The sequence below is a fragment of the Numida meleagris genome, chromosome 6, assembly GCF_002078875.1.
Source record: "Numida meleagris isolate 19003 breed g44 Domestic line chromosome 6, NumMel1.0, whole genome shotgun sequence".
Classification (NCBI taxonomy): Eukaryota; Metazoa; Chordata; class Aves; order Galliformes; family Numididae; genus Numida; species Numida meleagris.
In genome coordinates, this window is record NC_034414.1 from 33,003,785 (window position 1) to 33,030,365 (window position 26,581).

Genomic DNA, 26,581 nt, shown 5'->3' on the forward strand with positions numbered 1-26,581 from the left:
CTGTCTTTTCAAGCTATGTGAAGTACACTTTTGATGTGCTTCTTGTCAAATACACTTTCTTAGTCTGCTTAATCAATTTATTTTTTATTCCTTTTTCTTGTCCTTGCTTATACTTTGTCTGCATCTGTGATATGAAAGTATCTCAGTAGTGACAAAATCTTTCTGTATGAACTTGTAAGACAGTCTGGTGCCATAGTGCATGTGTTGAAGCTTAGATTTAAATCATATGTTGCAGGATAACTTTCCCAATAAAGGGAGGTAAAGGAAAGAAAAGAAAAGAGGATGGGAATGAGGAAAAATCTGAAGAAGCTAAAACACTGATTGTGGAGCCTCACATCATTCCAAACAGGGGACCATATCCTTATAATCAACCAAAACGGTAATAGATGTATGTGAATTTGGTTAAAAGGAACTGTTAGCACTTTTCAGAACTAAACACACATTTATTTATTTTTAAATGCAGTTGTGATTTCATTACCAAAAGACTTGAATATAGGACTATTTTCTTGGGTATTTAAATCAAATATTCTACTACAGTCTCTCTGTTTAAAAAAAATTCCATTGAAAAGCATTAAGAGAAATATTCACTTTTAGTATTATCAAGACTTTCAATATTAGTATAGAAAGTATAACAATTCATGTAACTGCCCTTGTTTTCTCCGCATTTTAATGACTTTTATAACAGCTGAGAGCATAGGAAAGAACATAATGGCTGAATATTTTTCTTCTAGAGGTATGCAAAATACTTATTTTTGCCATAACATTAGAATCTGAATCATGAATGAAGCTTCCATTAGAAGTTTCTATTTGTTTTCAATAATTTGTGTTAAAAGCAGTGAGAAATACAATAGTTCTCATGCTGTATGGTATTTTACAAGTTGTTTGTCTTGTGTCTGTGCATACATATAGCTCTATTAAACATATGACTTAAGAGTCTTTTGAAGGTTTTCACCTTTCCCATGTTGAAGATGGGGATAAGGGAGGACTGGAGTGGAGTGTAACATCCATTCCTAGTTGCAATATCTGCAAGAGTTTGAATATGTTGGGGAAGGAGGAATGCACGTGTTGGAATTCAGCAGTTCTTTGGAAAACTTCCTATTTCCCCTGTATGGTGAATTTGCTGAACAGTGCAAAGTAATGCTGATCACATTTGGACTGTTTTAATAATTAAAATAACAGGTTACTATTCCTTCTTGGTAGGAATAGTAACCAAATAGGTTATATTTTCCTTTATTGAATGCAAAACGATAGTGTCAGCAATAACTTGCTGCAATCAACTAAAAAGAAATCTATGTATTTACTTATGAAACTCTCTTGATATTGCTTAAGTGTTTAAACTTAGGTCTGCTCCTGCTTCAGGTTAGTGCCTTAGGTATGCAGAGTAGAGATGGCCTTGGTAGAACTCTTCTTGCTTGCAGTATAGCAGTTCTGGATGTGAATTTTTGACAGGTGTGTGTCAGATTGCCTTACTGAAGGGATAAAGAAGTAATTCAATTTTTCTCTATACCCAGGTAATCTAGTAATGTCATTTAACTTGGTATTTCAACATGTCACTATATTACTCAAGAATTAAAAAGGAAAATTATAGCTAAACAATTTTGCAGCACTCTCAGCAAAAAGTAACCAAAGACTTCATTTTAGGTGGATGATTTTGTTGTCACGTGGCCAATATGATTTAGTCTTGTTTAGAGGGATGCAGTTCTGGAGAAATGTGTAGCCAATTATATTAAAGCAAATTTGTTTTTAAAAAAATTACTGAAACTGTTGGCAAAATCTGTCAGTTTTCTGATCTTTTTTCTTGCTTTGTTACAGCAATACTATTCAATTTACCCATACTCAGATTGAAGCTATACGTGCAGGAATGCAACCTGGACTAACTATGGTGAGAATATTTTAAGCTGCTCTTGTTTATTTGATTCTAGCTTTTAGGTACATTCAATTAAACACCTGTAATGCCTTCTTCGGTAGCCTCTCTGAGAGTTCTTACTTATTAATAGATTAGAATGTGAGAAAATAATATATAAATATTTCATATTTGATCTCTGTATTTGGCTGAATCCTGTCTTAATGACTGAAGACTTTCCTCAACAACTGAATTTATTTTTATTTATTTTTCCAGTGGTTGGATTGATAACTTCAGACTTCCAGTTTTTGCCATGTCTGCCATTTTTTAACTGTTTTAAATTACTTGCATCAGTTAAAAGAGTTGTAGATTTGTTAGGAAAGCATTTTTTGATCAGTGAATTTCTGCACGAGTCACCAAAGCTTACCTGACTACAAGTGCCTGTATTCCAGTGAAGTACAGACTATCCCAGTATTGATTCGTCTGTGGAGTACTTGAGTGACTTCTCTGCTTGATGCTGTTAATCTCTTCTTGGACTATATGGGCATTAATGCTAGTTCTTAGGATTGATTTTGTTGGAACGTTTTTTTTTTGGCAGAAGTAGTATTCATTTGTACATATTTTTTACCGCTCTCTAGACACTGTGTAGCTCACACAGAATATACAGCTTGAAGTAGAAACTAAATTTCAGTAGAGTTGTTGCATGCCTTTTCCCTTTGCCTGATTAGGTGTGCTGAAACTAGTATTGTCTTGATCTGTAACTAGAAGTTCCTGAGTTCACAGTGTTTTTGAGTGTGGTGTGTTCTCTATTACAGCGCAGCAGAGCTCTCTGGTTGTTGATAGGGTACCGATTTTGAGGCTTATTCATACATGAAAAGTCTCTTTTTGAATGCTGTAAAATGCCACAGTGACAAATTTAAATTTGTTTTTTTAACATTGCTGGGGGGTAGGGATTTTTTTGGAGTGAACTCGATGATCTGAACTGCTGGGTTTTACATAACTAGAGTGTTTGTTTAAGAGCACACACAACAATGAATAGTAGTATTGTTTCATTTCAGTATTACGGTCAACAGAATGAAGACTGAGAATTTAAGATCTTTATTACCATTTTTGACTATATAATTAACACAAAATACCAGAGCCAAGGGGAAGATTATATTCCTATCACCTAGTTTCTTCTTTGATCTTATTTTTTAAATAGCATTGCACACTGTTTATTATTATCACTTAATATTAGTTGAATATAAATGACTTTCTAATGCGACTGTGTAATGCATCATAATCTACCACATGTGTCATGTTTGGGGGGCTTTAAAGTGGTGATGTGCTATGCCTAATAATCTATCACTTTACGTGAATCTTTGAGAAGATGGTCTTTATACAGTTCTAACTTCACTGCTAAAAAATAATTTGTTAATTTTTTTGAAAAGGAGTCACAGGATGGAGTCTGGTAGATCTAAAGGGAAATCAATGGCAAAGCCATTCTCATTGGAGAACTGGGAAAACAATTCTCAAAGCCATTCATTCTCAGATTTCTCAGTGTTCTTACAGTTGTGGTTTTTTTATTAAAACATCTGCATTATTTTCTGGAGAGAGTGGAAACAGGCTGCTTGAGAAACAGTTATACGATATAAACCTATGCTTTATTTTCCGTCTTTGTCACTTGTTTCTGTCAAATATGATTGTGAAATACCATCCAACTTGTTTTTAAGCCTAGCAATTAATGGGATGCTCTGTCTGAATAAAATATGATTTTCTGCAGTTTGTAAATTTTATATGTAAATATATATGAAACGTGCTATTCTTTCTTCTGAAAAAAATATTTTGAGGTAGTTTATAATACCTACAGTGTCTTATGTATAAAATTTCTTAAAGCTGATGGTATACTTGAGCCTATAAAAACATTAATTCTTGATATTGTATCACCAGTTATAGGTTTTTGAGTAAGTGAAAAGAGTGAAGTCTGTCTAATATTCTTTATCTTATCTTGTTTTTTAGTTATGTTTTCTTATTGTTTCCTGTATGTGTAGCCTGTCTTGAGGCTGAATTGAGTGGGTTTTTTTTTTGTTTTTTTTTTTTTTTCTTGTATGAGGTCTAGTGAGATTGCTCTGCTCTTCCTGGCAGGCTAAATTTCTGTCCTGTGGAGTATTGTGTTAAATTGTTTACATTTTTTGTTTTTCATGTCCTTATTTTTTTTGCTTATTTTTAGGTAGTGGGTCCACCTGGTACAGGGAAAACTGATGTTGCAGTCCAGATAATATCCAATCTCTATCACAATTTCCCAGAACAACGAACTCTTATAGTTACCCACTCTAATCAGGTAAGAGTAATGTATGAAATTTTCCTGTAGTTAAAATCAAGAAGAGCAGCAGATGCTCTCAGATTGCTCTCTAGAACTGCCTGAAAGGAGGTTGTGGCAAGGTGGGGGTCAGCCTCTTCTAGCAGTGATAGGATGAGAGGGAATGGCTTTAAGTTGCGCCAGGGGAGATTCAGGTTGGATGTTAGGGAAAACTGCTCAGAAATAGTGGTCAGGCACTGGAACGGGCAGCACAGGAAGGTGATGGAGTCACTGTCCTTGGAAGTGTTCAAGAAACGTGCAGATGCAGTACAAAGGAACATGATTTAGTGGACAATTTTGGTGGTAGGTGGACAATTGGACTAGATGATCGTAGAGGTCTTTTCCAACCTTAATGATTCTATGAATTCTATATTGAGATCAGTAGATTTGAGGCTGCAGTTGCCTCTTAGAAGTGAAATCTTATGATGGCTTGTGAGCAGTTTTGCCAATTCTAAAGTATGAGATGGAATTTTTGAATTTCATGTGAGTAACTGTGAAGTATTTAGCAGAGGTTTTCAGGGTATTTAACTGTTTAGGAGATTTGAAATTAGGAATTTTTTTTTGAGAGGAAGGAAGCGTATCCGCAGTTTTGCAGTCACAAATATACATATGCCAAACTTGACTTCAGCTAACTAGTTCTCTCAGGCGGCTTTTACTCTGCTTCGTTCTCCTAAGGAAAGGCATGAAAGTTAGCATGGTGTATTCAACTGAGTGTTTGCTTCCCGTTCATAAAAGATGGAATCTGGCTACATATATAAAATTATTATTATAGCCTTAAAGATTATTACTCTAAAGCTATCTGTAGTTTAGAAGGATTTGTTTTGAAACTAGGGTTATCCATCTCTTGGTCTCCCTACGTAGTCTATACTATCTTCTTTATCAGCTGTCTTAATTGAGCTTACTTTGTTTCATCTTTGTCCATCAAAATAACATCGGGTACCTCCATTGATGATTCATTAGTCAACAGTGTAGCTTTGTTTTGGTGATAACTTACAACCTGGAATAATGTAGGCCAGCGTACGACTAGTTGCGGGTGAGTAACAGGTATTAGAGTTGAGACCAAGAGTTGAAAAAAGAAGAGACGATTTCTGAGGCAGGTTGGAGAGTCTACTTGGAGACAAAGCTTACAATGAACTTATTTAGTTGTATTTCTGGAAATAGACTGTATATATCTCAGCGGGGTTCATTTCTTGTGCCTTAATACCATACTTTATTGTGTTTGCATGATTTCCAGTTGAATTAAACATGAGCAAGCTCCACTTGTGCTTCATTCTTAGTTTCATAGTTTGTTGACCCTGTACTTACAGACCTTGTGTTAATACTAAACTTTAGAGGACTGAAGAATTTAAGGCAGGAGTCATAGCTCTCCCTGAAGTTTAGCAAAATTCATTTATCCCTATGAAATAGTCACAGTTCCTGCCAATCAGTACCAGATTGCACTCTTCGAATTTACAGTAAAAATTAAATGAACAAAATTGGTTCAAAGTGATCTAAAAAAAAAAACAAAAAAAAAACCCAATGTTTGCAAAATGTAATTCTTGAAGAAAATTTTGTAAATTGATAGCTTTATTAGCTAGGTTTTTTATAACTAAGTGATTTAATCAGAATGATAAATAAAAATGTGTAAAGCATGCGAAGACAAGAGTTTCAGTAGACTGATTTCTCTGTTGCCATTGTCAAGATTAACAGAATCAAACTTCAGCATTTACCTCATGTTTGCTTTGGCTTTCATTATACCATAATAGGCATTATTTCTTAGCTGGTCTACCAGTCATTCTTCAGTTTTCTCTACAAGAGCTTCTAAAAATGACCTTTTCTCCTGTTCTTGTCAATCTTTAGGCCTTGAACCAGCTGTTTGAAAAAATCATGGCTCTAGACATTGATGAGCGCCACCTCCTGCGTCTGGGTCATGGAGAAGAGGAATTAGAGACAGAGAAAGATTTCAGCAGGTGAGAAAGAAAGTGCTAATGATAGTTTATGTAAGTATTATAGCTGCGATGTGTGTGTTGTCCATTCTTCTTCCCTTGTAAATGAGCAAGGAGCTGTGCTTGGCAAGTTTTTCATAGTGTTGAATCCCAATAATGCAGTTTTCTTATTTTCAGAATAGGATCAAGTAATTTTGATTCTTACTCAGTAGCAAAACTGTTCTCTTGAGAATCCAAAGGCAAAATCTGGCAGTTACTTGTTCACATATTCAGCTGCTTGAATGCTTAGAACTATGTTCTAGGTGCATACGTATTTTATAAAGTTAATTTGTTTTTTTGGGAGAAAGTTTAATAAAGTTAGGTTTTTGCAATTAGGAATTTTTGTGCAAGTATGATATCACCTCTGTGTGGTTGCTGAATATTGTATGCACATAAAGAAGAAGGAATAAAACTTTGTGCTTCTTGTTTTCAGAATACTAAATAATACTAAAATTACTTATTTTATTGATAATATATTTTGAAGAATACATCTGTAAGGCAAGCTATGAAGTGTGCATCAGTACAAAGAATTAAGAACCTGTTCTTGTAAATGCTTTTATGCTTTACGTTACATGCCAGTCCATTTGATGCCGGTAGGATTACACACATTCATATATGCAAGCAGGAGATGTAAGGGTCATGCAATGGAAATAACTGGACTGTCCAGTGCTGGATTTTTATAGCAATACCGTGATGTCCAAAAGATGTAAAAATTATATATAGTCACGAGAAGTTAATCATGCTGTGTCTTAGTAAATTGAAATCACCAGTTTTAACTTCTCAGACTCTCATAAATAAGACAGTAGAACCCACTGAGATCCCAGGGATTGCCTTTTGTTTCTCTTATTACAACAATTTTTACCATTTGGTGTCCTACTAAGAAAATGTGATAAATGTGATACTTTTTTGTTTGTTTGTTCTTGTGCTGCGTCTGTTAGGGAAAAAGTACATAGATTAGGGAAGGTGATCTATAAAGAGGGAAAAAAGGGAATGAATTAGGTTAGAAAAAGCAGAGCGTAAGGAGTAAATTATCAGATCATCAGAAATAAAAGGTTTTCAGTGAGCAGCATTGAGTAGAGGAGTATCTTCCTATGTATGGATGCAGACATGTCTGTTTTGGTGGGCTGAGCGCTATTGCAATGCATTTTGTATATTGCCAAAAGGAGTTAGACTTATACAGAAGCTTGGGTTATCAGTTTTGTTCCACTTAAGATGTTCCATAGACTTGTAAAACTTGCACATCTGTATATAACATACAGCATACCACGCAACCAACATTCTCTGCTGATGTTGTGGGCTATCATAATAACATAGAAAGCATTACTTTTGGTGCAGCCATCGTACTTGTGGTTTTGGGGAAAGTGTTTGTGATCTCTCATTGTGATACTTACATAAACCACTTGGAATTAAATAAATCTATATACAAACTTGGTAAACCTTAATTCATTTTGTAGGTATGGAAGAGTGAATTATGTTCTGGCTCGAAGACTTGAACTCCTGCGAGAAGTTGGGCGATTGCAAGAGAGTCTTGGTGTCCCAGGAGATGTTTCTTACACTTGTGAAACAGCTGGCCACTTTTTCTTATACCAAGTAAGGACTAAAATACTTTACAGAGGCTGCATGACCTCAGTGTGTTATGAAACACGCTATGAAAGTCAGTGAATTTTTCAGAGTCAGGCCTTGAAAAAACATTTTCTTTGGTGATTCAAAATACAAAATGTATAAAGCCATAATTATTATTTATTTATATTGCTATTGTTTTAACTCCTGCCTGCTGGCTCATTAATTAAAAGGCTAGCATTCTTGCTCTTCATGACTGCTGGCAAGATTTCTAACCTGGAGTTTCCCCTTCAAATATGAAAATCAGTGGAGGAACATTACAGCTGCTACGTAATGCTCCAAAAGAAAGCTTTTCTGTTTGAAATCAGATGCATAGTCTACAAAACAGTGATTTTCTGTATACTGTACAGTGATTTTCTGTATATCCCTCATTTCTGTTTGGTACAGACGCTCTGCCTTCTTAAGCATGTAATGTGGCTTAGGCAGGCTTGTAGAGTGGTACTTAGGAACAAATCTCCACACCATACATATTTTGAAAGAAGTTACCTTGGGTTAGGTGTAGCATTTTTCCAAACATTAAATGAATCATTAGGAGTTGGAGATTGCTAGGATAGGAGCACTGATAAAGTTCATCTTCTGGTTTGATTTTCTCCTGAAATAATCCAATTTAGTATTTAAATAAGAGTATTTTAAGTAAAGATAATTAGAAAAATATCAGGATGGGAGGTAACGTGAGAGAAGCAGCCTCATGACTATCAAGGTCAGTGAATAAGAAGAGGAAGGAGGAGAGGCTTCAGGTGCCAAAGCAGAAGTTCTCCTGCAGCCCTGGAGAGGACCGTGGTGAAGCAGTTTGTCCCTTTACAGCCTGTGAAGGACAACAGTAGAGCAGATCTCCACACTGCACCCTCTGGAGGAGCCCATTCTGCAGCAGGTGGATGTGCCCTCAAGGAGGCTGGAGCTCATGAAGAGCCTATGCTAGATCAGGCACCTGGCGAGAAATCTTTTTCTGAAGGACTGTACTCCGTGGGAAGGACATATGCTGGAACAGTTCTTCAGGAGGAGTGAGGAAGAGGTAGAAGAGTTGGGAATAAAAGTGTGAAGCCTCAAACATCCTAATTTACGTTAAGATTAAATGCTAGTTCAGACATGTTGGTTTTGTAGTTCAAAATGGTTATTTTATTTAATAAAATTTATTAAACAATTACATTAAATAAAATAACCATTTTAAGTGCATATACAAGATGACACCTATCCAAACGACTTCATTATATAAAAACATATCTGTATGACACTTTTGTTTGCCATAGGTAATGTCTCGTTGGGAGGAATATATCAGCAAAGTGAAAGTTAAAGGTGGAAAATTACCAGATGTTACAGATGTGTCCAGTTTCTTTCCCTTTCATCAGTATTTTGCAAATGCTCCTCAACCAATTTTCAGAGGCAGATCCTATGAAGAAGATATGGAGATTGCTGAGGGGTGTTATAGACATCTAAAGAAAATATTCACTCAGCTTGAGGTAAGGCTTGTATCCGTTAAAGGTAAATAATTCTGGCAAATCCTAAAGAAACTTCACAAAATTCCAAAATTCTTATTTGTCGTAAATCCTAAAAGTAGTATATACTTCTAGGCAACTTCTTTAGCTTGCAAGGCATCCAGGTGAGCATTTCTCCCTTCAAATAATTTAGACATGCTTTGCAACAGGGACAAGAGTCTAATCTGTTATTTTGAGCTTAGGAAGGACCCATTTTATGTGCATTTTATAAGTTTTATATATAATTTTTCTCTCAATTTTTTTTCTACCACAGGAATTCAGAGCATTTGAACTTCTCCGCAGTGGCCTGGATAGATCCAAATACCTGTTGGTGAAAGAAGCAAAAATCATTGCTATGACTTGTACCCACGCCGCTCTGAAACGACATGACCTAGTTGAACTAGGTTTCAAAGTAATTATTATATTTGTAATAGTTCATGAATAAGGTTTTTTTTATATATTTTTTTGTTTGTGATGTTGTCATTTCCCACCACCACCACCTTGTTCAGAGCTTTCATCTGTCTTAGGTCTAAGCGACTGGATTATTTTAAGTTGCATGTTTTTACCAGTATGTTTCTAATTGTAATTTTTTGAAGAAAACTTCTAACAGAACCAGAAGTTAAAGATGATAACACTTTTAAGCTGCATATATTGAAGTGCTTGAAAGAGCATGCATATTTAAAAAAAAAAAAAAAAAGTAGTTTTGCCATATTAGATGAACTGCAATGATATGTTAAATAAAGGATGAACTGGAAAAAAAACAGCTTTATTACAACATTGCTTACTTAAAAAAATGAACAATCTGAGAAGAGCTATGTTGCAGTGCTGTTTTTGCTCTGCAATGTTAACCACTGATATTCATTTACTACAGATTTCTGACAAAAATGAACAAATTCCCTCATCTCTTTCAGTATTTTTCTCTTATAATGCACTAGATCGCAGCAGCTTTTCAGTGCAAGAATATCAAGTTAGTTTGCCCCATTGCAGCAAGCTTTTCCCTTGAGGGTGAGTTATGGCATATGGAAAGAATATAATGTAGTTCAGTTGTGGATTGTATATAGGTCTAAGAGCTGATTGGTACAGATATGTTTGCCGTTGATGTAACGGGATTTCACCCTCTGGAACTGATTTCAGTAGTACTAGTATTCTCCCTGTAAAGGGAAATCCTGCTCTGTAACTGTCCTACTGATTAAATAAATAAAAGTTCTGGGTTTTTATTCCCCAAATAAGCAAGTGATGCTTCCTTTTGGTAGGTTGAATGACAACCTTAACTTGTATTATTTGACTGATTAACATCTCTGTACTTTTTCTTTCTCAGTATGACAACATCTTAATGGAAGAGTCTGCACAGATTCTGGAGATAGAAACCTTTATACCTCTCCTGTTACAGGTTAGACTTGTATTCTAAAACATGCTGCAAAAAAAATGAAAATTGAAAGTCTGTGTTCTTGAATAATATAGAATATTAAAAGGAAAGTATCTTGTGTGGAAGATAAAATAGAACTGGTATTTCCCCTTTTGCAGATGCTAAGAACTTTCAAATTATTCTTCATTAGTTGTTTATCCTGTGTTTTACCCTGTGTATCTGTGACTGTTAGGATTTCCCTTTCAAAACATGAAGAAATGTGATGAACTAGTACCTTGCTTTCACATTTTTTTTTTTACTTTTTTTCTTTGCTATTTCATAGCTATTGTTAAATCTTTAGTAATCTTAACAGTTTTTTAAAATTAGCAATTATTGTGAAATAACTCTTTTTACTGTTTCCCAAGAGTATAAGGCCTACATAATTGCTCTCTGTCATCCCATCTGTCACTGTTTGGCCAGTTGTAGTTAAAAATTAAGGGATGAAGTGGATGCCAGTTACCTACAACTTTGAGGAAAACTAGAGCCTGGTAGAGATAAGACATTTGAACTGATGTTACAACACCACCACAGGTGTGTGGGAGGGGAGGAATAGAAATTGGTTCTATTTTGTCTGCTTTTGACCAATAGTTGTGCAACTTTTGTCTGGCTGAATTGGTAAATGTGTAGCTTGGAATCAACTGTAGCTTGTATTATTTGTCAAACCTAGAATTGGTAGAAGAAAAAGGAATGTGTATGTGATACAGTTGAATGGAAGTCTCGTAGCCAGAAAGGTGCTATTAATATTGGGAAGAAAGGAAGGAAACTAAAGCTAGTGTGACACGGGATGTTTATAGCACAGTCTTTAGAATCCTGCATAGCAAAAGGTCTATTTGCAGAAGATTATGTCCCTTACCCTTGTAATGTAAGGGATTGTTGTAATAGAGTACTAATGCTGCTACAGTTACAGTCGAGTGCCCAGAGAAGTGGTGGATGCCTAGTCCCTGGAGACTTTCAAGGTCAGGCTGGATCAGGCTCTGGGCAACCTGACCTAGCTATGGATATCCCTGTTCATTGGAAGGAAGTTGGACTTAGATGTCCTCTAAAGGTCCCTTCCAAGTCTAAGGATTCTATGATTCAGTATCTTTTCCTAAAAACGTTTACTCTGATTGTTCCAAACTCAGTGGGTTTAGTCAGCCTGTCTTTAAATTTGTTGTGCCTCAGGTGAAGATTGTTGGTCCAGCTCTGGGATTGCTTTTAGAAACCTCAACTTGAGATGCATCACTTCCTTTTTTTAAGAGCTACAGGCCTTCAGAAAAAAAGCAAATTGTGCTTCTTGCACATCTGTGGCTTAAATTACAGTTTTCAAGTTATCTCTGTGTGTCATACTGTCATGAAATAAAATTTCTCCATTGGAAGTAAAGTGTGGATTCTCTCAGGAAGTCTTTAGCTGCAAAGCAGAAAATGATGTGTGGTAAGTTAGTGAAACTAAGAGCCTATGTTGTTCATTTGATTCTTACTCTAGAAAGAATTTCTGAAAAATACGGACTGTGTTTGCTCATTTTCTAAAAGTGAGTTTCCTTTCTGGAAGTTTTGGAGCAAATATTTTCATTGAAAGCCAGTGATTTAAATTCCTCTAGCAAACTACATCCAAGCTCTTGTTTTCATAAGAATTTTAATAGAATCTCCATGAAATATTTGTATATTTTAACTACAGCTCATAATTTTTCACATAGCTCCTTAACAATAGAGGATATAATAGTCACCAGAAGGTAACTCATTATAGGCCTGGTGCACAAGAGGATGCGCATGTCCAAGAATCTTTCTGCTGTTAAAGCCCATGTTCTATGCTCAGTTGATGCCAAACTGCAAGCTTTTTCAGTTTGGGAAACACTAATGTTGCTTTTATCACCTTTTGGTTGTGGTAAAGACTGCCAAGTTTTGATAATTCTGAGCGGATAGTCAACTGATTGTTTACCCTCTAGACGCTAATGTGGCCTGAACAGGAGCACATCTTTCTGTCATTTTGGGAATGTCTGGGGAGCAAACAAACTGAATGAGTCTTCTTGCAAATACAAGATTACTTTCTGTTTAGTTAGGTGTTTCTAAATGACAGAAGGGAGTGTAGGCATAAGTTGTAGTTTAGGTGACTTCTCGTGCAAGCTGGTTTTTAGAGATTTAGCTTATTTAAATCTGTTTAAAGACCTGTGTAACAGTTACTCTAGGATGTTGTTTTTGTCTTTTGGCAGTCTTGAATTTAATGCTACTGCAGTGCTGTGTAACAAATGATTAAATCCTGCATGGCTCTTAGCATGGTTTTCGTTGATAATGAGATTATTCCATTTAGTGAAGTAATCATAGCTATTTCCTACTGTTTGAGTACTGGATAACCTGATGCATCAGGTTAGCAAAAGGGAGTAATGAGCATGTAAGAGCAATGCAGAAGCTGAAGGCTTTTGTAATTAAGGTAGACCTTTTCACGATAGAGCTATGTTCTATAGGAGATCTTAGAACAGCTATCCAAATAGTCATTAAAAATTCAGGTTTGTTTGCTTCTGAGGTTTTTTGTTTGTTTTATTTTGTTTTGATTTAAAAAAGAACTAGGCTTGTGAACTAGTAGTACTTGATTTCTTGTGCTTGCAACTCAGAGTAAGAATCGTAGAATATCTTGGGTTGGAAGGGACCATTAAATTCCAACCCCTGTGCCGCAGGAAGGGCTCCCAACCGCTAGATCAAGTACTAGATCAGTTTGCACGGGGCCCCATCCAACTTGGCCTTGAATACCTCCAGGGACAGGGCATCCACAGCATCTCTAGGCAACCTGTTCCAGCACCTCACCACCCTCTCAGTAAAAAAACTTCCCCTGGCATCTAATCTAAATCTCCCTTCCTTCAGTTTAAAACCATTCCCCCTTGTCTTATCACTATCTACCTGTCCAAAAAGTTGATTTCTCTCCTGTTTATAATCTGCCTTTAAATATTGGAAGGCCATAATGAGGTATCCCTGCAACCTTCTCTTCTCCAGACTTGAACAATCCCAGCTCCTTCAGCCTGTCTTCATAGGAGTGGTGCGTCAGGCCTCTGATCATCTTCATGACCCTCCTCTGGACCCTCTCTAAAAGCTCTGTATCTTTTCTGTGTTTGGGAGCCCCAAACCTGGATGCAGTACTCCAAATGGAGCCTCACAAGGGCAGAGTAGAGAGGGACAATCACCTCCCTTGCACTGCTGGCCACTCCTCTTCTGATGCAGTCCAGGATATGGTTGGCCTTCTGGGCTGCAATCACACACTGCTGGCTTGTGTTAAGTTTTTCATCTACCAGGACCACTAACTCCTTCTCAGCAGGGATTACCCTGTCTAAAGTGTACTTGGCATTGTTGAACCTTGTTAGGTTCACATGGGCCCAGCTTTCGAGTTTATCAAGGTCTCTCTAGATGGCACCCTTTCCTTCTGCCATATCAGCTGCACCACTCAGCTTGGTGTCTCATCATCATTGTCACTGATAAAGATGTTAAAGAGCACCAGTCCCATGACAGACCCCTGGGGGGACACCACTCATTACAAGCCTCCACCTGGACATAGAGCCATTGACCACAGCCCTCTGGCTGTGACCTTCCAACCAATTCCTTATCCACCTAATAGTCCACCCTTCAAATCCATATCTCTCCAATGTAGAGATAAGGATGTGTTGGGGGACCACATCAAAGGCCTTGCAGAAGTCCAAGCAGGTGACATCAGTTGCCTTCTCTTTGTCCACTGATGCCATCACTCCATCATAGAAAGCCACAAAATTATTTGTAGAGCTCTTTGCTGTGTGAGCTTGAAACTACTGATAAGAACAAATTATTATACAAAATACTTGGACTTCTCCAAATCAGTAACTTTATTTTTTGAGAAAAAGAAATCAAATGTTTCTCTTAGCCATTTAAAATAATTTTCATCCTCTTACTAACTTAATAAGGTATCTTCTTCTGTCTTGATGAGGTGGACAGAATTCAGTTTTCCTTCCTTGCTCCCTGATTAGAGAGGGCTTCAGAGCTCTTCAACTGGCAAGAAAAGGAACTTCAGGCTTTCTCCTGAGCATTTCTCCTATGGGGAAATATTAGAAGAATGCTTAAGATGTGAAGGATATGAACAGTAGAACTGGCAGGCAGAAATCTTCAGGATTCTGATTCTTGGGTCGTGTTTCCCACACAACTGTTTGTTTTATGTCCATCTGTTAAAATGGTCCTTCGTTCACTCTGTCAGTACATAATATAGGTGTGCAAAGAGTCACAGATAACTAGGAACGGATGTACTTAACATACTGAAGAGCTGATCAGATAGAGAGACTGGAAAGAAGATAGTTGTCTTCAAAAGATTTTAACTCAGTGTAGTTTAAGAACAAATGCTGAAATAGCCTTAGCCCTATAAGACAACCAGCTTTACTATTAATATGTTTTAATTGAGTGCCTTGATCATATTGTACTACTTACAGTTGTTTTAATTGATTTTAGAACCCTCAGGATGGATTCAGTCGTTTGAAGCGGTGGATTATGATTGGTGACCATCACCAGTTGCCACCAGTCATTAAGAACATGGCTTTTCAAAAATACTCCAACATGGAGCAGTCGCTTTTCACACGCTTTGTTCGTGTTGGAGTGCCGACTGTTGATTTGGATGCACAAGGAAGAGCAAGAGCAAGGTGAGTGGAATAAAATTGCATGTCTACCAGTTACCAGGTTAAGAATTGGAAAAGCATGCTTACGGCATTGGAAACTTTGGATTGTTAAGACAGGGGTCTGTGCAAAATGATGGTTTAGCTGTTTTGTTCCATTGGTTTCAGCTTAGACTAGAAGGCAATTTTTACTTTATTGAAATGCAGTAAGATGTATTTTTTCTTTTATATGGTAGTATTGGACATCTAGTCATGAAACTGTAAGGCTATCACATCACTGAATGGCATGAGATTTTTTTTCTGCAGAATCACGACTATCCAAATGAATGATGATTTTTTTAGTCTGTTTTATTGAATTAGTGATTTGCTCAGCCTTCAAAACAAAGTAAAAAATGGGGAGTATGACAAACTTTTCCCCCAAATTAATTTGATATTAGTTTGGAAGAAGGTAGATTTGCATTTAAATAAGATAAAGGAATGCAGTGAAGGAATTAAGTGTTCTAAATCATGAGATAGGTTAGTGGCAGAATGTTATTCAGGTCCCAGAGTAATACTCTATATAATAGTATGCCTTTTACTAAAGGAAACAATGTGTAAAGGAAGGTAGTACTTAAGCAAGAGAAGTGTTTGTGTGAAAGCTAGCAACTTAATAGTTTCCCTTTCTAGTCTCTAGCTCAAGTACCAGGGTCCAGTTCCACCCAAGTTGTCCTAAGGAGATAAATCGCACTCTGTTGCGGAATATTCATCCACAGATAAATTGAGGCTATCTGTGGCAATGTTCTGAATTGTTACCACAAAGGAAGTTTGTGGTAGCTGCAGCATTTAAAGAAAATTGTCAAAATCCTTTCTGAAAACTTTGCTATTAGAATGTTTGTGTCCTTGTTCTCAATTTCAAAAAATGGAATATACTGTGGTTCTTTCAATTCAGCAGTTCTTTGAGTTTCCTGTGAGAGAACTAGACAAAATCAAAAATTAAAATAGTAATAGCAATAATAATAAAATGTTGAGTTCAAAAACCCATGTTAACTGCTTGTGTGTTTTTTGGGCAGTTTGTGTAACCTCTACAACTGGCGTTACAAAAATCTGGGTAATCTGCCTCACGTGCAGCTTATGCCTGAGTTCAGAACAGCCAATGCTGGGTTTTTGTATGACTTCCAACTTATAAATGTGGAAGACTTCAATGGTGTGGGAGAGTCTGAACCCAATCCTTATTTCTATCAGGTAAGAGAAATATTGAATGTATACTTCATTTAATCTAGGTATGGTTTATTGAATCTGCAATGAATCAAAGTACTGTAAGCCAATAGTTATGTTCTCAGATTTTTCATTGTGTTTATGCATGATTTTTTTTTCTCTCCTTGTAATCAGTTTTGAATGTTGAAAAGGATAATTTGTTATGCCTTTATGCTCAAAGTGAATGACTCTGCTTGCTATCTCTATTTTCTTGAAGTCATTGGGGGAGGGAAATTTGGTACATAATTCATTATGAAACATTTTGGCCTGTGGCAAATTAAGGATGTTTAATTCTGCTGTACTGTCATGACAGTGAAATAAATGGTAGCATTCCACTGTATAAAAGATCTAAGTTTGCTCTGTGACACATACTTGAGTTTGAAGAGTCAGTGTTTTGATTTAATCTGTATATAAGAATGCAGAAAAGTGCATTCATAAAGTAAACCCTCCAACAGCCAGAAGAATGATCTGGGACTGACAATTATTAAAATTGGGGAGAAAAAAAAAAAAAGGAAATGTATGTACAGTAACAGTCGATCATTTGAGATTGAATAGCCATGACCTAAAATAGAAATAACTGGATTTGATAATTGAGAAATCTATCTAAGAATTTAATTATTAGGAGTTAAAAGGAGTTTAATTATTTTGGTTCAATTAGTTCTTTCTTTTAGCATACTGGAGAGTGATTAATTGCAGCTTTTTTTCCTTACTTCTTTTGAGCCTTATTAAACTAGTGCTAAGCAGGTGCTCTTTTTCATTTCCTTGTTTTAAAATCCTTCCATTTAAAATACTAATATCTCTATATTATCAACTTTTAATACTTAACAAATTATAGTTCCACAGTTTTACATAAGAGATGAGTTTTTTGTACGTTAAGACAAATGTTGTATTGGGACTTGTTGAGTTCTGTAATATTATATTGAGATGACATTCCTTTGGGCAGACAGCTGTAGGTATATAAATACACTTAGGTGTGAATATTTAAGATGCTGAAAATCATTTAAATGTTTAAAACAAATATTATTATATTTCATGACTAATATTTAGATTTTAACAGAAACAAAACCGTACTTCTTGTAAATACTAGAAAGCATCATTCAATGCCTAACAAATTTACAAATGAATAAGTTTCTCTTTCTCTGTCCTTTTAAACTTTAGAATCTTGGTGAAGCAGAATATGTTGTGGCACTTTTCATGTATATGTGCCTGCTTGGTTATCCTGCAGACAGGATAAGTATCCTGACGACATACAACGGACAGAAACACCTGATCCGAGATGTCATTAACCAGCGTTGTGGAAATAATCCACTGATTGGACGGCCAAACAAGGTAACTTTCAGAATATAATGGGCATTGAAGTGGTTCCGTTTTTTCATGGTTATCATATTGTAGAACTGATTGAGTACATTCCCTGCTTTTTGTGCAAGTATTCATTGGCTTATAGCACGTATTTATTAATACATTCTTTGGAATTTCACAGTCATATCATCTTTTTTGCCTGTTAGCAACTAGTTGCACAAAGAATCTGCGAAATCAGTCAAGTTCAGTATGTCATGGACTAGATGGGACAGAACAATTCTTCTCTTTATCATATATTTTGTCCTCTTTTTAAAAAAATAAAATAAATAGGTCCACCTAGAGAGGATGTAGTTTGGATTTGATAAAATACATGATGAAGAACATTATGAAACATACAAACATATATTTACATAAGTCTGGTGTCTGCAGGTTAAAATACAATGTTATAAAATTTGATCATTTTCCACAAACTTTTGGTATTAGCTCCCCAGTGTTAATCTGTCTGAATTAAGTAAAAATAGGAAAGAAATAGTATGTAGAGTCTCAACGTCTCCCAGGAAGAGTAGGTTGATGTTTTTTAATTAGAGGTGAACTAAAACAGAATCAAACATTTTTGTCTCTCTTCCCATTTACTGCAATCTGAATCGGAAGTTGGTGCTAAAATTTTGATGCCATGCTGTAGTTAAAAGGGCAAAAGTTTAACCTATGGAGTTTTTTGTTTTGTTTGTTATTCTCTAGGTAACAACTGTGGACAGATTTCAAGGTCAACAAAATGATTATATTCTCCTTTCACTAGTGCGTACCAAAGCTGTAGGCCACCTTAGGTATGTAGAAAAGTACTCTTGCACCATTATTAAAGTATATATTTTCCACATCAGAAGAACATTTATTATACATTGCACAAAGTTTCAAATATTTCAGTATATAGTAAAACTGAAGTTTAATGCTGTGTATTGAAGGAAGTTCAGACCTGGTTTATTTTTACAGCTCTCTGCTTCCCTCTTCACAACCACTTTATCCTTTAGTAATGGCTATTACTCCATAAGAAGTTTATATTACTGCAGGTAGTCTGAATTTGAATTTCAACATAGTAGAATAATAGGAATGTAATTAATGCTTGTCGGATAAATGCAGGCTTAAACTTTCTCAAATTCTTTTCTGTAAGTGAGCTTTCTTTGTCTTGTATCAGAAGTGTTTGAACACTTTGTAAGTTGTGTTATTCATAGTCTGCAACGTTTGCGCTTCAGTTTTGGAGTGAGGTGGAGGAAGACTTGTCTGTTTAGCAGTAGTGAGATGAGTTTCAGAACCTATGTTTTCTTATTCAGGGATACAGAAAGGCTATTATGATTTGTTCCCAATATAAAATTTAACTGTTTTTCTGGGCTTTAAAGCTAAAGGGTAATTTTCATGTCATTAACAATAGAGCAACCCTTTATATAAAAAGGTTCTAGGATTTTAGTAGTTATTGTAACAGTATGTAGGAAGAAAAATTTAAGACTAAATAGTGTTCTAGCAGATACATTTGTATTTTCTTTAAGTAAGACTTTAGCGTGATTCTTTCATCTTTTATTGAAACTATGGAATCAGTGAAACAGGATATGATTAATTTGACTGTTTTGTTTTGGTTTGTTTTTTTTTCAAAGGGATGTCCGACGATTAGTTGTTGCCATGTCAAGAGCCAGGCTTGGGCTTTATATCTTTGCAAGAGTATCGCTCTTTCAGAACTGTTTTGAGCTAACTCCAGCTTTCAGCCAGCTCACAGCTAGACCACTTCACCTCCATATAATTCCCGCAGAATGTTTTCCAGCAGCAAGACAGGTAGGAACAACTGCTATGAATTTCAGTGGTGTACTTGTTGCCTGTCTTTTTTGAGTGGGCTGTAAGACATGGAACTGCAATGTCTTCACTTTTAAATCACTGCTCCTTGGTTAATTATGTCCCTAGAGTTGACTTAGATCATAATACACTAGCTGCGTTTAACTGATTTTTCAACAAAACTGATCTACCAGTGTAACTGGTCAGTTTTGTCTGCTTTTTTTAAGTTCTGCCTGTGAAAGTGATTCTGTATTTTTATTTCAGGATAGATATGTAAGGTTTTGCAGTGTGTTATGTATTTTTGCTCATTATGAAACAAAACATGATTTCTCAAAAAGGAAGTACAAAGCTAATTTCTGCTTGTTAAAAAAGGTAAAATTGCATTCAACTGAACAATTCAGGATAACACAAGTATTGCTGAACTAGATGCCTAGGTATAAACATTATTTAACACTGCACTAGTTCTTTAGCATTTAAGCACAAGACTCACAATGAATAGGATGCTAAACAAATAAGAAATGGAGGAACATACCTGCTTTGCTACCTGGAGTTTTGACAGGGGTACCTGCATGAATCCAAAACTTCTTTAGAAATCTTTACCTGGTCTTAAGTGCTGTTGACAAGTTTGGAAGCCTTTCTTTTGAAACTGGTGCACTCTACAGCAAAGAATAGAGTGTGAGTGTAGGCAAGGAGAAGCTGGGCTTTGGCAGTCATTTACACTAATCTGAGCTGAAACGAGTTATATTTTTAGTTAAATCATCCTTGTGTCCAAACTGTACTTTACGGACTAAGTACTGGAACCCAGCCTGGCCTTTTGAAATTAAATTTCTTCATTGGACTGCAGTGTCGTGATAAATAGAGTTGCCCAAAGTGCAAGACCTGTATTTCCTACCTTTCAAAAGAATTTTGCTATTTCTTTCTTTAAAAAGCATTTTTTTTAAATTTCTTCAGTTTATGTTTCCTAATACAATTAAATAACCTTTTGAATAGTGGCTGTGTTTCTTTGCTTGCTCAGTTTCTACTCTTTGTGCTTCTTCAGAATGGGGAACCACCATCTCACCAAATACATGTTATCAAGAATATGCCTCAAATGGCTAACTTTGTTTACAACATGTATATGCACACTATACAGAGTACTCGCCACTACCAACAGGTAAGGACTTTCTAACTGTTCAAAGGTATGCATACAAAATAAAACTTGTTTTGGTAAGTAACCAGAAATGCTGTTGTGATTTGAGACTGTTACATTCAAAATTCAAGAAGGTTTTAAGGCTGAGTGTGAGAATATTGTAGTCTCTAAAATGTTGCAGTAGCAAGTAATTGAGAACACAATTTAAGGCCCCCTAAACAGATGTTAAAAAGTGGTGAGTGCTAGACATGATTCTGTCTGGGTCCAAAAGTTCCTTGTTAATGCTAAGGTACTAGCTTGTCCAGCGTTTAATTGAGGTAAACTTGTGTGTTATATTTCACTAAGTGCTGCATGGCGTAATAATGTTATGTAATAGATACTTTCTTGGCATGGCTGCAGCCTACAGAGAGGCTAGGTCATGCCTTCAAACCATTTTAATTGAGTTGGCTCACTGTATTATCCAGTCTGGTTAGCAGCTGTAGCACTTTCAGTCTGGAAGAATTTTTTTTTCAGTGCTGGTTCAGCACCACACTTAGTAGTACAGTGTTAGAAGTAGTGGTAGATGACTTTCTCACTTTTTGTACTTAGTTTTGTCACTGCTTAATCCCTGGAGCAGAATTCAGAACCGTAGGAACACCTTGACTCCTTGTTGTGTATGTGAGCAGGACTTTAAAACAGTTTAAATTGTATATAGAGTTCTGCTTTTAGTCAGCGTACTTGGATCTGTAGATGCCTAGAGATAGTTGACAGCATAGAGGCCTTTAATGCTATCCCTGAACTGCAATACGTTCCATTTAATGTCTGGATATATCATTGTGTTACCTATAATGTAATCTTACACGGTATACTCCGTTGTTGGTTTTTGCTCTTCTGAAGAATTTCTGAAGGTGGAAAATACTGATGTAAAAGAAGATCTGATTGTGCAAAGGGTGTCAACATGATTCCACTTGTCTGTGAGATCTAGTTTCTGTTCTCTAATGCAAGGAGGTTTGCCTGACTCCTTAACTGAATGTGCACCTGAAACTTCTGCTAATACCAGCTATTCTTTTTAGCATCCTAGTCTTATGTTGCTAGCTAAAATTAGGGTTTTTTTTTCCAAAAAAAAGCACTGGTTCCCTGCTGTGGCAATGAATCATGCTACTGCAGCAGAAGCCAAAAAGTGAAATTAAAAAAAGAAAAATGCAGACCAAGTTTTTCTTATTCTTTCTGATATTTTTACATCACGATATTTTTCCTTTTCCATTGGTCTTAATAGTAGAGTCACAAAGCACAGTACGAATCTAGCTGCATTGCAGAAAGTCTGAGTTTGTCTCATACTTTGAGGATGTATATATTTTTGTTGTTTCAAAATGAGAGCTCTTTTAATTATTCTTTTTTTCCGTGAACAAATGGATTATGGAGATCGGCATGATAACTTCAAAGTCTGTAAAAAAAAAAAATGCTTATCTCTGCTGATAGTCACAATTGTTGCATACATTGGCCCATGCTTGTCAGAAACTTGTAATATTAATGTCATCTAGTTGAAGATAAGACTTTGCTGTAATTAAACACTTAATTTGTCATGTAAAACCAAGTTGCCTTTAAGCAAAATGTAACTAAACAACCATCCTTGGGAGATTTATCAAGCTTCTATTTCATTAAAATACTTTACAGTATTTTAAGGAAGTATCCATCATGTCATTAGATAATGTCAGGCTGCAGAAGTATAAGCATTTCTATACAGCCTGAGGTTGAATAGCTTTATCATAGTCTTCTGCTCACTGTATACTTAGTATCTTTTTCCAGGTCTAAAGTGGTTGCCACTGCTTTTTGTAAAGCTTTGTGCTAGCAAACCATGTTCTCGGTTGTGCGCAAAGCACTTTGAATGCACTAAAATACTTACACAGAAGTATTATGTGAGAAATATCTACGCATTACCTTATCTGTTACTGGAATTTACATTTTTCCACGCTTAGAGCTGTGGGTGAAACTTGTATAAATACAGATAATGTACATATAACACTTTATAAGGTGTTTCAAGGGGAAATTACTGGAATAAGTTATTAAAGACACTCTTAAAAAGGGAGTCCAGTTTATCTAGGAGTATGTAATGGTAATAGATGAGGTTATGGTAGGAATGTGCTTGTTGCTCCGACAGCACTGTAGTCCCATTGCTTGAGTGGCTGTTGGGATAATGAAACGTGTTTGAAATCCTTGAACTGGAAGTACTGAGTTTTAACACCTGCTTTTTATGCAAAAAAAGACCCATATGTGAAACAAGATTATTCATTTTACTTACATAGGAGTAAAATGCCTACAAATGATTAAGACTTCTAAACTTTAAGATGTTACATCTATCTAATGCAAAGCCCTAAATCTAATGTGAGCAAACAGCTTGAGCTACAGTAGGAATAGATGCCAGAATTATACATTTGTTGTAAAAACTGAAACCTTTTTTTAATCATCCAGCGTTTATTGCCCCCACCTGCCATGGTTGAAGAACCTGAAGCTACTCAAATTCAAGAGTCTGAAGCAGAAGTTGAAGTGCAAGGTATTCAGGAAGATGCAGAAGAAGAAAATAAAGTAGCGGAAGAAATGATAAAGGAAGAAGAATTGAAAGTGGTAGAAGTGGATGAACATCGAACAATGCCGGAACACCCTGGAAGAGACAGTGATAGTGAAGACAGTGAACCTGAGGATGAGAATGAAAAGTGATCTAAGTGATGTTTGTCCTCTTATTTGTACTTTGGAAAACAGATGGGAAAAGGCAGTTAGAAATATGATTGCTATTTTTACATTGACTTTTTTAAATGATGCCATGTGTAATGTAACCTTGTTTTGTATATTTTCACTGGATGCTTTGTGGACAAGTAAGATGACTGGCAATCGTTTTACTGAATTCTTCTTAGTATCAGTAGTGTAACTTGTTAATTCACCTCAAATGATATACATATCTTTTTCAGTAAAGATGCTTTTACACAAATTTGGAATTTTTTTTCTTAAGTCATTGGCTTTTAATTCATTTACTAAGTTAGCCATTAAACTTCACTGATTACCTGTATTTAGTATTGGTCAGACCCTATAGTTTCCTTAATATCTCAGTGGAGAGTTTCTTACACAGAACAGTGTTTATATACACTGAGGTAGTATTTTAGGCATTGGCTTGTGTGTAGTAAGCAATTTAATTGCAAGTCTGAGAAATGGGAATTACCATGGGACTTTGAAATTTTGAAAGAGTTTTATTGAATTGGGCATTTAGTAGGCTCTCAGAATGTCCTAAGGTCCAGGTACTTGTAGCAACTGTTTCATTGTTGACCACTGCTGCTGTTACTTACTTGATTGTTCCTTACACAAGAAGTAAGAATGCAACTTCTAAAACAGCATTATTTTTTTAAGTTAGTATCTTGAAATAAGATCTGTTTCATTTTTAAGAGGACAACAGGTTAAAGCCCCATCAGGAATGCAAATTAAAGGAGTTCCTTGAATGCAGGATTCTCAAAATATGTAATATCGATATTAAAGATGTAATGGGTGAGTGGGTTTTCTTGAGTAATTTCTAAATGTACATCTTCCATAAACTGATCAATGAATGGTTTTTCCCTGGTTTGTTTAAGAATATCTGCCAACTTGTCAAATTATCCAGTGATTCAGTGAGATTTATGAATTCCCAAATTTAATTTTCAAACAAAACAGTAGCTGTAGGATCACCTTTGCTGACAAAGGGAAAATATTTGATTTTCAAGTGTTGTGGTTCTGAAGTTGCCAGAAGAACTTCTTCACCAAATTGACCAGAAATTCATTAACTCGCAAGCATTTATTACTACGTTTGAAGGTCTTTATCACAGAATTGCAGGAGTGGCAGGGATCTCAAGATTGAGATCTCTTGCTAAAGCAGGTACCCTACAATAGGTTACACAGGTAGGTGTCCAGACGGGTCTTGAGTATTTGTTTTTAATATTTTATTTACACACAAAAAAAGAAAAACTACTCTTTTCAGTGGAATTGCATTATTTCATTACTTGTTCTGTGTGGAAGGTAATGTAAATTCTCTGCCGTTGGAGGACAAGTAGCAGTGTTTTTAAAATTAGGGTGGTGAGCTTAATGTGGTAACATTCATGTGTTCAAGCAGGGCAGAATAATACTGGGCCTTCAGGCAACACGCGACAAGCTCTGCTGACATCTGTCATCTTTGTTTCCCAAACCATTTTTTTAAATAAATATTTGTGAAGACAATCATTTATTACACTTCAAAATTCTGGGAAAAAAAAATAGTAAAGGTTTCTGGAGGATTTTTTGTCTAAAATGAATGGTTTATTGACAGGGATTCCATCAGTAGATTCTACAGGGAAAAAGCAACCGAATCTGAAAGAGACTGTAAAGATGTTGATTTGTACATGGTTTGGCGAAATCTTTCTGTTGGTGTATGAGTATGCCTAGCTTGTGTAATGCTGTATTCCATGTGCAAGCCTATATATCTGGTCCCTTCTGACTCACGGGGTCCTTTTAGAACAGCCAAGTTAAGAGTCATGAAATGTGTTGCCCTAAAATGGTTAGTGGAGTCGTAATGGAGCTCATTGCTGGCTAGCATGAAGGCAGAGTCAACTGAATAAAAAAAAAATCGCAAAAACATTAACAGCCTTAATATGCACTTTTCTGAAGGACCAAGCACTGCCTGTATTAGGGATGGAAAGTTTTGCAGAGTTGACCTGAGCTGAGCAAGTCATTGCTGCTATTTTCCATGTGCTGAACTTTACACTTTTCAGTGATGTGAAAGTATTTTCAAACATGGAGTATTTTCAAATGTGGAAAATCATGTTTATCATGTAGCAGCGGTTGGAAAGTTCTTTGTACTTATGGAATACAAGGTTAGGTTTGGGGATTTTTTTTCAAAATTCTGCATTTAATTTTTGGTAAAGGATGAACTTCGTCTTTTACACCAAAATATGTTTAGTTTTGGTGTTTTATTGGCACTTCCTTACAAGAAAGAATTGGTGGGCGAAGTGAAACACCCTAAGAAGGTAATTTTGATCTGCAAAGTTTGTTAAGGGGAGATGACGCAAGCTGGAGGTCTTAATGAGCAGTTTACAGTATGATGACATCCATAAACTCCTTTAAAAAAAAAATTATTTTTCTCCTAGCCCGCTCTGAATTTGCATTATTAGTACTATATGGATGAGGTTTGAACTTCTTCCAGAAGGTAAAAAGCATCCTGCCCCTTCACCTCCTTCTGAGAATGGGTCTTTGCTGTTTCATGAGACATAGAAGGATATCAGTCCTTGAGAAAAGTATTCTGATGAGGAGTAGAAGTTAGGCATTGCTGACACAATGGCTTTGCTGACAGGACAAGTCATTTTATTCTTTGAAATCAGACATTTAAGAAAAAAAACCTGCAGGTGATTTTGCTCACATTACTGGATAAACAAGACATACAATTCTATTGAAGCAAGAGTTAGATAACACTTGGAGTCTCACAGAGCAAGCAGACAAAAGTAAATGTCCTAGCCAACGAATGAATCACAACCCACAGCAGTCAAGAAGCTGTGAATGCCATTAAGACATATGGCAGTGTAGCTCCCCTTGCCAAATATGGTAGTCTCCCGCAGAATCAATCAATACAAATTTAATGTTTTCAGGGGAGTTTCAGAGGCTGTTTATGTGTTTCTTGTTACGTGGTTTTTCAGTGTAGTTTTCTTACAGTCCTTTTTCTCAGAGGATTGATTGGTTAAGTACCTGACAAAAGAAAATCTCTGTGCTGTAATGCTAATGAACACATTTTTAAATAAAGCTATTAAAATTGTGAATTTAAAAAGAACTTCCTTAAATGATTTCAGCTCAGCATCTTCTGTAAGTCCATGTATTTGCCTAATTTTTTGTGGATTCTGAAAAGGTACA

General features: G+C 36.0%; 1 protein-coding gene across 2 annotated transcripts in view; it reads left to right on the forward strand.

Annotated features, from left to right (window-relative positions):
- AQR (aquarius intron-binding spliceosomal factor) overlaps positions 1–24,224 on the forward strand; it is a 53,568-nt gene extending 29,344 nt beyond the window's left edge. For both annotated transcript variants that reach the window (XM_021401051.1, XM_021401050.1), the window contains 15 exons: positions 236–379; positions 1,813–1,882; positions 4,053–4,163; positions 6,021–6,130; positions 7,600–7,735; positions 9,013–9,222; positions 9,512–9,649; positions 10,556–10,627; positions 15,074–15,261; positions 16,284–16,455; positions 17,626–17,796; positions 18,505–18,590; positions 19,410–19,584; positions 20,621–20,734; positions 23,159–24,224. In XM_021401051.1, coding sequence (XP_021256726.1) covers positions 236–379; positions 1,813–1,882; positions 4,053–4,163; positions 6,021–6,130; positions 7,600–7,735; positions 9,013–9,222; positions 9,512–9,649; positions 10,556–10,627; positions 15,074–15,261; positions 16,284–16,455; positions 17,626–17,796; positions 18,505–18,590; positions 19,410–19,584; positions 20,621–20,734; positions 23,159–23,404 — 2,143 coding nt within the window. In that variant the 3' untranslated portion in view covers positions 23,405–24,224. The remainder of the gene's footprint in view (positions 1–235; positions 380–1,812; positions 1,883–4,052; positions 4,164–6,020; positions 6,131–7,599; positions 7,736–9,012; positions 9,223–9,511; positions 9,650–10,555; positions 10,628–15,073; positions 15,262–16,283; positions 16,456–17,625; positions 17,797–18,504; positions 18,591–19,409; positions 19,585–20,620; positions 20,735–23,158) is intronic.